The sequence below is a fragment of the Triticum dicoccoides genome, chromosome 5A, assembly GCF_002162155.2.
Source record: "Triticum dicoccoides isolate Atlit2015 ecotype Zavitan chromosome 5A, WEW_v2.0, whole genome shotgun sequence".
NCBI classification, from domain to species: domain Eukaryota; kingdom Viridiplantae; phylum Streptophyta; class Magnoliopsida; order Poales; family Poaceae; genus Triticum; species Triticum dicoccoides.
In genome coordinates, this window is record NC_041388.1 from 357548938 (window position 1) to 357559777 (window position 10840).

General features: G+C 49.6%; 1 protein-coding gene across 2 annotated transcripts; it reads left to right on the forward strand.

The window, feature by feature from the left end:
* The first annotated feature begins 3032 nt into the window (after nucleotides 1–3032).
* On the forward strand, nucleotides 3033–8829 carry LOC119301494 (probable transcription factor RL9). 2 transcript variants are annotated; one of them, XM_037578468.1, is made up of 6 exons: nucleotides 3033–4110; nucleotides 4222–4298; nucleotides 4930–4972; nucleotides 5140–5347; nucleotides 8234–8309; nucleotides 8450–8829. In XM_037578468.1, the coding sequence occupies exons 1-6, from the start codon at nucleotides 3267–3269 to the stop codon at nucleotides 8561–8563; spliced, it is 1362 nt and encodes a 453-aa protein (XP_037434365.1). In that variant the 5' UTR covers nucleotides 3033–3266; the 3' UTR covers nucleotides 8564–8829. The 2 variants fall into 2 exon arrangements, with proteins under 2 accessions (XP_037434365.1, XP_037434366.1); XM_037578469.1 differs by having other exon boundaries at nucleotides 3034–4110; nucleotides 8237–8309.
* The last annotated feature ends 2011 nt before the right edge of the window (nucleotides 8830–10840 follow it).

Consider the following 10840-nt stretch of genomic DNA (forward strand, 5'->3'; position numbering starts at 1 on the left):
AATAATAAAAGGTTCTACTATTTATTAGGAGGCTTTTATAATTAATTAAATATCAACGGGTCAAGGAAAATATAAAAGGCCAAGTGGGCCCAATAACAATCTATGGTGCCCTTAGCTTGTATGACAAGGTAGGGGTGGCCGAACTGGAGGTGGAGGGGGACTCCTCCACCCCTAGGGCCGGCGAAAGGGGGGAGGAGTCCCTCCTCCCCTTGTGCTCCCTCCGACCTATATATCCTAGAGGATTTTGGCCCTTGGTGACACACAAGTTTTAGAACCTCCTCTAGTTCTCTAGTTCTAGTTCTAAGTTGGAGTTGATATAACTAGAGCTAGTTCTAAATCTCTCTAATCCTCATAATAGAGAAGCCATGTGCGGTTCTCTTCTTCTCTCTCTAATTCCGCGGCGACGATTAGCTCTAGACGGCGAAGAGCTGCCAGATCGTGAAGCATGTATGCTTGGAAACTATAGAGAGGGTGTGCTTTCGGTCTTCGGTTCGAGGGATCGTGTCTGAACGGTTTGATGGACTACAAGTACGATCTACACAAACTCTTCTTCTACTGCAAGTCGAAGTTGGTAACAATCCGATCTAAACCTCTTATGCATCTTCATAGTGTTCTTGGTTCGATCATGGGACGATTTTTTGTTGTTGTTTTCTACTATGTTTCCCGACGGACATGTGGGCCATCTAGCAGAAGACCCACATGTCAATGACCAAACTGCACACTGCATTACGTTAAACGATCCCTATCCCCGATGCTTAGAGCACTCTCAATGTTTGACTCTTAGAGCAAGTACAATAGTGGGCTATAAGTCTGCTTACATGACATTTTTGTCTATATAGAGAAGAGATACAATAAAAAAAGTAAAGAAGTTGGCTCTCATGCAAAAACCAGCCTTTATGTGTGCTTCTAGATAAAAACATTTAACGAAAGGAAAGAGATACAGAGAAAGTTAAAAAAGTTATAACCTTATAGTCAGTCCTATTGTATGAGTAATTAATAATGAAAACTCCTGCTGACATGGCATGTTCATATTACTAATCATGCTCTTGGTGCGGTATCATAAACCAAATAATGAGTTGACATTGTATTGAAAGAAGAGAGAGGAGGGAAATGTATCGTAGGCAAAGTAGCGGAGATACAAACTCTTAGCTTGTTTCCTTGTGTTGTGTAATTAATAGTATGATCTGATGTGGCTTATCTCCCTGTTTTTTGCCCCTTCTCTTCTCTCCATAAGTAGACCACACAATTGACATGCTAATATGATCCATAAACCAATTAAATGCAATATGACTTATACGACACCTCAGTGACAATGCATTATGGTGATTGTCCTGTTCTACTACTAACCATCATGACGTGTTATGAGTCAATGCATTGGGAGTGCTCTTATACCCTTCACCACAAAAAGAAAACAAATTTATGGTCGCAACTAGTCTTCTTCGGCAAAATAAATCAAGTAGTACATCAGTTCTATCCAAGCCCAGTGAACTAATAGTCTGTGGCGACTTCATCAATCTCAGTGGGAGGAGATGTTTCCATCGACTATGAAGGCGTCTGTGGTGACTTCGTCAATCTCAAGATGATGTGCAGGTTCAGTCTCTCCGAGGTGCTCATAGAAATAGAGTGTGAAATGAGTATATGTGCATAAGTATGAACGTCTACGTCCGTACTGTGTTAAAAGAAAATCCAGTGTAACGGAGACACAATTTCAGGCATTACCGACACGTGAAAGCCCCCACGCAATTAAGCACCGCGCCCCCGGTGCATATCTTAACCCCCACCACCACATGACCAAAGCCAGATGCATCGCTGCGGTTATGCCCTGAACAAAAGACATAAAAGCTAAACGCAGCTATAGTACAGTACGTAAGCAGTGGAGAGGTATTATTGTGCGGGGACTAGGAGCAGTATGAGGGATGTGCGCATCCTCCGACCACGAGATGTTTTTCCATCTCGTTTCGAAAAAGGCGGTGCTACTAATCAGAGAATGTGCATTGCGAAGATAATAATAAGAGGAAGAAGAAGAAGGAGGAGGAGGAGAAGAAGAAGAAACCGACATTCATTCATCGGTAGACATGTGCGCGAACACAAGAATGGCTCGCCGCTCGTTATCACCGTATTCCGACGAGACTGTAGAATGTCGACCCGGTCAGTCCCGGCCCATGAGGGGCACTGAATCCCCACACGCATCCAATCCGAAAGCGAGACGAGGAGGAAGGAAAAATCCATCCTGGAGAGAGAGAGAGAGAGAGAGAGAGAGAGAGAGAGAGAGAGAGAGAGAGAGAGAGAGAGAGAGAGAGGAGGAGGAGGGAGCACAAGAAGCCTGTCCCTCGGGCGAGACTCTCCCTGTCATGAGCTCCCCCTTAAAAAAAGGGTGCAGTGCTCTACCTACAGGGAGGGACGGAGAAAGCAGAAAAGGATAGCGAGAGCCCGAGCCAAACCCTGGGGGCATGGGGGGAAAAGAATCCCAGGCGCACGAGCTCACACAGCCTTTTCAGTCCAACAAACAAAATCAGATCCATCAATCTCCCTTCCCCTACAATATACTACTACTACAACCAAAACCTACATGCATGTAGTACAGTTAATCCCATTTTCTATGGTGTGCGTGTGTGTGCCTCAATAATAGTACAGTACTGTATCATTAGTACTTCTTTTGTGCGTGTGTGTGCGCTACTTTTTTAGAAGAGGAGGTGTATTTTATGGAGTGGTAGTAGTAATACACGTAGAAACAAAAGCGCGCCTCCTTTGACTCCCCCACTTGCCCTCCCTCCCTCGCTCCCCTATCTATCCGTCCAGTACCACGGCAGTCCCGTCCCCTAAGTGTCATTTTCTCAGACTCGGCGATGCCTGCCCCTCCTAATTAAACAAGCGAGATAATAACCTCACATTCTCCCTCTCTCACTTGAGTTTCTCTCTCTACCTTTTGATACAAGCGAGAGCAATAAGGAAGGACAGCGCAAGAAACCAATTCATCCCTGGTGTCTCTCATGCTAGGGGGTTGAGAGGGAGCGCCAAGTAGTAGTAACTCCAGTACTAGAGACAGATACAAAAGGAGGCATCACACCACCCCCCAGCCTCAGCCCAGCCAAAGCGCAAGCATTCCCGAGCAACGCAACACGGCCGCCCGGCCTCCCTCCCAAGAACGCCAAGAACCTTCCTCCCGATCCTCCCCCTCCCCGTCCCACCAGTCCGGCCTAGGTGTCCGTGCGTGGTAGCCAGGCACGCGCGCGCGCGTCCGATCGGGGCGCGCCGGTGGCCGGGAGATGGAGGCGGGCTCGGCCGCGTCGCCGGACCTCTCGCTGCACATCAGCCTGCCCAGCACTGGCCCGCCGACGGGCCCGGGGGGCGGTGGAGGCGGGCGCGGGCCTGTGGGCGGCGGCGGCGGGGACCCCTGGAGGAGGCTGAACGGGTCCACGGCGTCCACGGAGCTGTCCTTGTCCCCGCCCCTCCTGGCCGCCGACCAGGAGGGCGCCGCCCAGCCGTGGCGGCACAGGCCCTCGTCGTCGGCTGTGGCGTCCTCGGCCGCCACCACGTCCGCCCAGGCCGCGCTGATGACCATGCCGATGCTGCAGCCGCTGGACGCGGGTGTCGGCGGCGCGTCGGCCGCGCCGCCAATCCGGGGGATACCTATCTACAACGGCGCCGGGGGCTTCCCGTTCCTGCCGCCGGCGCCTGGGGGAGGAGAAGGGCACCACATCCCGAAGGTCGGCTTCTACAGCTACCACCATCCGGCGACGTGGCCCTCCTCCCTGGGATCGACGTCGCCGTCCTCTCTCGGGCCGGGGCCGGCGCCACCCGCGAATTCCTTCGACCCCACGGCGGCGTTCCTGTCCTCGGCCGCGCACCATCGCATGCTATCGGCCTCCGGGAGGCTAAACGGCATGCTCTCCGACACCCTCCGCAGCTACGGCGGCCCCGGCGGCGGCGTCGGCATGGGTCTCGGCGGACACCATCATCATCTCCACGGCGGGCAGCCCTTCGGCTTGGGGTCCCGGTTCATGCCCAAGCTCCCCGCCAAGCGCAGCATGCGCGCGCCCCGCATGCGCTGGACCAGCACCCTCCACGCCCGCTTCGTCCACGCCGTGGAGCTCCTCGGCGGCCACGAGAGTACGTACCTTGCCACTACCACCAAACCAATCTCTCTGACGCCGACGCCGACGTCGAGGCACGTAAGCACGTCGCGATATCCTTTGCTGATCAAAATCTAACCTGTGGCAGGGGCGACGCCCAAGTCGGTCCTAGAGCTCATGGACGTGAAGGATCTGACGCTAGCGCATGTGAAGAGCCATCTCCAGGTACCAGCAATTCCGAGCCCGATCGATCCCTCCAGCTCGCTCCCATCCCAAACCCGCGCTCTCGCGTCCTCTTGCTGCTCGTCCCGTTCTTGTTTGGGTCAGACAGGAAAGCCAATGCAGTAACTCCTGAGTTAGTGAAGAAACTGCCATTCTTGGAGCTAGTGAGAGAGAGAGAGAGTGTTTGGGGATGTGTGTGCGAGGGAGAGAGAAAGTTGCCATCATTACTCAATAATGCAAATGTGTGTGCATCTGTGCGCGCCTGCCCTGCCCGCCTAGCTAGCGTGTGTGTTCGCGTCTCGTCTGCGCGCACGGCCCCAAGCGCTCACCTCCAGGAAGAGAGAGAAGCACAGGGAGGGACGACGAGACAGAAGAACAAGAGAGAGAGAGACTGAGCGAGGAGAGAGAAAGCTAGCATACTGGCTAGGAAGGCTCCAAGGCGAGGGCATTGGCATCATAGTAATTTCTCCTTGTCCACTTCCGGGTGTTGCCTTGCGCGCCGATCCATCTGCTGATCCATTTGCTTGTCTTCTTCCCACCTCATCAGCCCTCCTAAACCGGGCTGCAATCCTTCTTGTTTTCTTGCTTGTGATTTTTTGCCGTTTCTTCTCACTCTGCTGCATGCCCCTTTCAGATGTATCGCACCGTCAAGAGCACTGACAAGCCTGCCGCCTCAGGTAATTCGCATTGCCATCCGTTGCCTCATGCCGTCCGTCGTCAAGAACTCCATTGCATCGCTAGCTCTTGTCTACACTACCTCGTCTGCTTACCGGTAATCAATGGAGTGGTGGTACTAATCAATGACGCTCCTTGTGTGCATGGCTGGCACTGTGACTTCATTCAGGCCCGACCGACGGCGGCTCCGGCGACGACGACTTCCCCAGCGCCGGTGGCCAGGCCGGGTCCGGCGGCGACAACAACATGTGCCCGAGGCCGTTCCCGGAGCACCGGTCCACCTCCGAGGGCGCGGCGAGCTCCGTCGGCGGCGGCGGCGGCGACATGGACCAGTCCTCGGCGGGGAACGCCAGCACTAGGTGGAGCAACTCCTCGAGGTACCGTACCAGCCCAAGTCACATGACAGCGTACATGTGAATGTTGTGCACACATCATCAGTTTCATCACACATGCATACCTCTCCATCGTTTGTTGTTTCACGCCTTTTGATCTGCTTTTACACATACTGTATATCTGTAGGTAACAAACAACGTAGTATCACTAGTAGATAATCAATAAGTAGTGTGTTTGGTTTAGTTTTTGTCGTGCTTAATTGCTCGCTTAATCCCAAAGAAACACCACCAAACAAACTTTTGCTCGTATGGATTGACACCTGAAAAGTTCTGAATATTTAAGCAGGCTAACATTTGTACGGGTAGATCATCTGCTGATGGCTAAAGCTTAAAAGAATGTTTTGGGGGCACACACACACCTGGACGGGAAGGTACACACAGGCCTGCCTACATCTATAGGCGGCCAATGTTGTGTCACGGAAACGACCAAAAGATCACAACCTCCAAGACCACCATTGACCTCAGCAGCCACAGCTTCTGCTCTGTGTTTTGTCTATGTAGAACTAAGATATCACCCGGAAAAAAAATAAAAAATTGTAGAACTAAGATATGAATATATACTACATAAATATACACAACTAGTACGTTTATTTATATTTTTATACACACAGATATACTACTATATAAATATATAAACATGTTGTGCGAGTTTTTGTGTGCGTAGGTTCTTGGGTATTGTCCATTGTCCTCTTCTCCGAGTGTCTCTCTCTCCCCCGTCAATCCTAGGGAGGTGGCTAGGTAGCTCCATTATCTTTTCTTATCAATGCATGGCTCTGATTCCAGGGTGGGTGGGGCTTTGACCTGACATGCCCTATTGCCTAGGAATATGTAACCAAGGACTTGCTGCATTCTTGGTTCTTTCCATCTCCCTCCGGTCACTTCAATGCCTTTTTTACTCCTATTTCTTGGCTAATTGTTACTAACACGCCACTCAATTTTCTCCCTAGTAGAGATAGTATATCAGCAGAGCCATGAGTATTTCTTGGAGAGAAACACCTATTTATTTAATATTTATTCCCTCATTGAAAAGATCAGCCATTTCATATTTATTCCCTCATTTTCGGCCTTTTTTCAGCCCTTTCATGTATTTTTCAGCCGTTTTGGAAAGAGAAATGAAAAGATCAGCCATTCCATACTTGTTTTGGAAGAACCCATTGTTTAAAGTCGGTTTGAAAATCAATGTATTATATGGCGGCTACTCTTTTTTTTTCCAAAATCAATTTGACAATGATATAGGTCTATACACAATGGTATTAAAGTAGGTGTGAAGTATTTTCTAGTTTACTATCTTTCCATTTTTTTTAATACTTCCTTCCTTGTCGAGAATTTCAGAAACTGGCTTAGTTAAATTTTCAGGAGAATCCTAAATTAATGTCTTTTATGTGACTATAAGCCAAGGACTGTCACGGTGCATAGGTTTTCTTGCTTATGACAAAATTATTTCATGGTGATCAAGTGATCATGCATGCAAATATTTTCCATGGAGAAAGTTGGATAGATATCACTGCAAAGTTTGTGATCTTGAATGTGCTATTGACAACGAGAACGACTAACTTGTGTTGTGTCATTTCCATTTTAGGCTCTTGATCAAATTAATGCTCCTTATACTTTTTATGTTAATTTCGTTATGTAGTCAGGCATCTAAAAATGTGTACTTGTCTCTTGAAAAAGGTAAAACACAATGTAGTACAATATATGCATATTTATCTGTTTAGCAAAGTATAAACTATAGCATGCACGGTCGAACTTCGTCCGATGTTCCCACCATGCATCTAGACCAACTTCCAAAATGAAATTGTGCATAATCAGATCTGATCGGGACATATATAAGTAGGTATAGGTAAAGTAGTGGTGTATCTATGATTGATATTATTGACATGCAAAGTCTGCCGGTCCCTCAATACTAACAGTATATGTTTGTTCCTATCAAGACAAAAGCACTTTAGAACGGTTTGGTGCTGGGTTGTTGTTATATGTTTATAGAGTAGTGATAAAGGAAGGGCACTTTCCTTCCTTGATGTCCCAAAATCATGTGTAGACTGAGAAGAAAAGAACTGTCAAATTCATGATCTCCAACATGTGGGTCATATATAGTCATACACAAAACACACACACTCTCTCTCTCTCTCTCTCTCTCTCTCTCTCTCTCTCTCTCTCTCTCTCTCTCTCTCTCTCTCTCTCTCTCTCTATGCTCAAACAGTCAAACGTTGTAGTGTACACTGTACAAGATACAGGCATGCATACATAGAACTCTACATTTGCACGTGCATAAAAAACTCCAGTCATTAGATATGTGCAATACACCAATTTTAATTGTCAATGTACAAAGAGTCCTCTATATAAAAGCAAAGAGCACTCTTCTTGAGTGTGTTACTCAAGTACACGGAGTAGCATTAGATTCTTTGCTTGTGTGTGTCTCTCTTTACCTTAAAATTCTTCCCCGCAGCAGCAGCAGCAGCAGCAGCCTAGCTTGCTCATGACGACGGGCTCACTGGCCTGTACATGCCATTGCACTGCACGACTGAGCACTGCACGACTGAACCAAAACCGGAACATCTTTTAAGAGCTTTTGTTGCCTAGAAAGAAGCTATATGTGTAACGAACCGATCAGGAAGAGCAACTGTTGTTACTCTCTTTAGCCAAAGCTAACCATATATATACTGGGCTAGTATTGTTCATCCATGGTACGCCATGTTTCCTATCTGCAGTGGAAACTTGCCATACCTATATAGATACAGGCATGCCCAGTTGTAGCAAGCACTTTGGGAGACCTACTTTTACTATTTGGTCTCAGCCTCTTGATTTGGAAAGCTGCTGGCAACTGATCATCAACTTTGCTAATTTGGAAATTCGTTCTCCTTGTGCATGCAGCAGGGACCCATGGCTGTCATCTAACTCTTGCAACATGGATGCTCATCGCTCCATTGGACTGTCTTCTCCAATGGAGGTACGTACGTATATATATGCATGAGCCCAAGTGTTTTTCTAATATAAATAATGTCTCAAAGGACATGCATTTACACATTTGGCATTGGTTGCTGCATGTTTTTTGCTGATCCATCCGTTGTTGTGTGTCTGTTGCAACAGAACATGGAGCCCTGCAGATCAACCGGCTCGCAGGTGTCGAACCACGAGCTGAGCAACCCGAGCCTGGAGTTCACGCTGGGCAGACCGGACTGGCATGGCGCGGATCATGACTAGCCATGCATTGAGTCATCAGATCGACAAGAAAAACCTAGCAACGCTAATTTTCGGTCCAAGATAGTACACCGGTACTGATCATCTTTTAGTTGAGTTTGCCCCGGCCCCAAGTCCGTCGGCTTCCGTGAAGAAATCAACGGCAACTTCAGATATATCGCTCCGCCGGAATAGGAGGAACACCCAGCATGGTCGATCGGGAAAAGCCATATATATACCGGATTGATATCTGTTAGTTTACATTCGAGGTTTCTTTCTTGGTTTCCATATATGTTTTGCCGGCCCATGCATGCATGCCTTCTACTCCTAGCTAGCTACTCCTAGATCGTAGTTTTATCATCTTCTCTCGGGCCTCTCTGATTAGTTGTGTTCCCTTCATGTGTGGCGAGATCGATTATCATTGCCCGGCAGCGTGTGTGAGTGACTGAGTGGTCGGTGTGGTGTGACGTTGGTGCAAGCGTACCGTGTGGAAGGAGGCGCGTACGATGAGCACATGGAAAGTTGGAAAGGCCGAGAGAGGAAAAAAGAATGAGTTCTAGTGAAGCAATCTATGCCTTGCACTGGTGGTGGTGTGCATGACGGAATGATTTGATCAAATCAACCATCCCTTTTGCGCATGTTTCTTTCCTCTTTAATTAAATCCCTGCAGGTGCTCGCTTGCTTGCTTTAGTCTTTTCTTTCTTCCTTTCGCCTCCCACTTGGTCGTGTCAGCTGATCGGCAAGCCACGGACATTGCCTGCCTGCCTGCTCGCTCTTTTCCAGCACCGCCCAAGTCCGGTGTGAAAATGTGGATCGCCCGCTTGACCGCACCGCATCAGCTTAGTTAATTATAAACTGGCCACATTAGCGCACATGCACCATCAAAAGCCGATTAAGATTGCAATGCAAAGCAAAGCAATCGATCGTCGTCGCCTTCCATCGGCCCCGGGTGCCTGATGCCTCTCTCCATCGATCCATACATCATGGATTGCTCCCTGGACTGGCACCGTGGTGGTCCTGGTCCGGCAACTGCGAGAACCGGCCATGAGCATCATCGCAGGGCAGCGCATTGATCGGCCCAAGTACGACGCGCCATGAAACCCGCCGCGCGCGACGGGGACGTTTCGCGCAACAAACCGCGCATCCATCCCTCCCTTTCCCAGCTAGCCAAGCCACCACATGCCGAAATGCGCGTCAGTAATGGCTAGGCCACGGCACGCAGCGTCTGGTCACAGGTGCCGCAGGCGACGGCATGAATACATACTTGATCATGACAGCAACGGCCGGAGAGGGGGAGCTGCATCGTGCATGGTAGCAGCTAAGCTAAGCTAAGCTAGCACATAGCAAGGCCTTACGTGATCAAGCAGGGGACGCACGCGTTTGGTGTCAACTCGGACGTCGATGTGTAGCTAGCTAGCGGCCGGCCCAGTGCGTCGCGTGATTGGTGAGAGGGTGCATGGCGGAGACGTCGTCGTCGAAAGATCCTACAGCTGGCTGGCTATAGCTAGCTAGCCCTGATTCCGGTTGAGCCCTACGCACCGGGCGTGAAGGGCGGGCGGCCCTGGGATGGAAAGGATCGCATCGGCATCGGCATCGGCCATGCACCTTCCTTGGCAAGCACGATGAGCTTGACGGGTTTTTGTTTAAAGTTAATGATTACTGGTAGATCGAGAGAACTTGTTCCAGGTGCCCGGAGGCCGGAGCAAAAGGAAGGAGGAAATCCCACCGCACTATACAGATTCAGCAGAAGAAGCTGGCCATCTAATCAGATGAGATGGAGCATAAGCATATGGGAATGAGATACATGCATGTCAGTCGCCGACAGGTAGGGCGGCCAGGGCGATGTGCAGCTCGGCCGGGCTTTGCCGGTTCCATTTCCAGGGAAGAAAGTCGGTCTTCATACCACTTACTACCTGAGGACGCTAGCTAGCTAGCTAGATAGATAGGGAGGCTAATCTCAGGTAAAGTGGCCAGGCCACCAGACAGACAGTACCGGTGCTCGTACTAATCCCTCCCTGGTTCCTCTCCTTGCTGCAACGCGAGGCACTTTTGATTTGACAACCATAGGACGGACTCACACTCACTCACTGACGGACTGCCTGAGCGACTGATTGACCCAAATGTTTTAATGTGCAGGTGGGAAGGAGTACCAGTGAGCCTCAAGCCGCTGCAATCTCCCAGTCCCGGTACGCACGCACGAGCACCACACTAGCCAGGCTACTACGATCTCGAGCAATCTTCGCCCACACATTTGCGAGGAGGATAGAAAGAGGGAAATTCTTTTGGAGCGAGCGAAGCGAG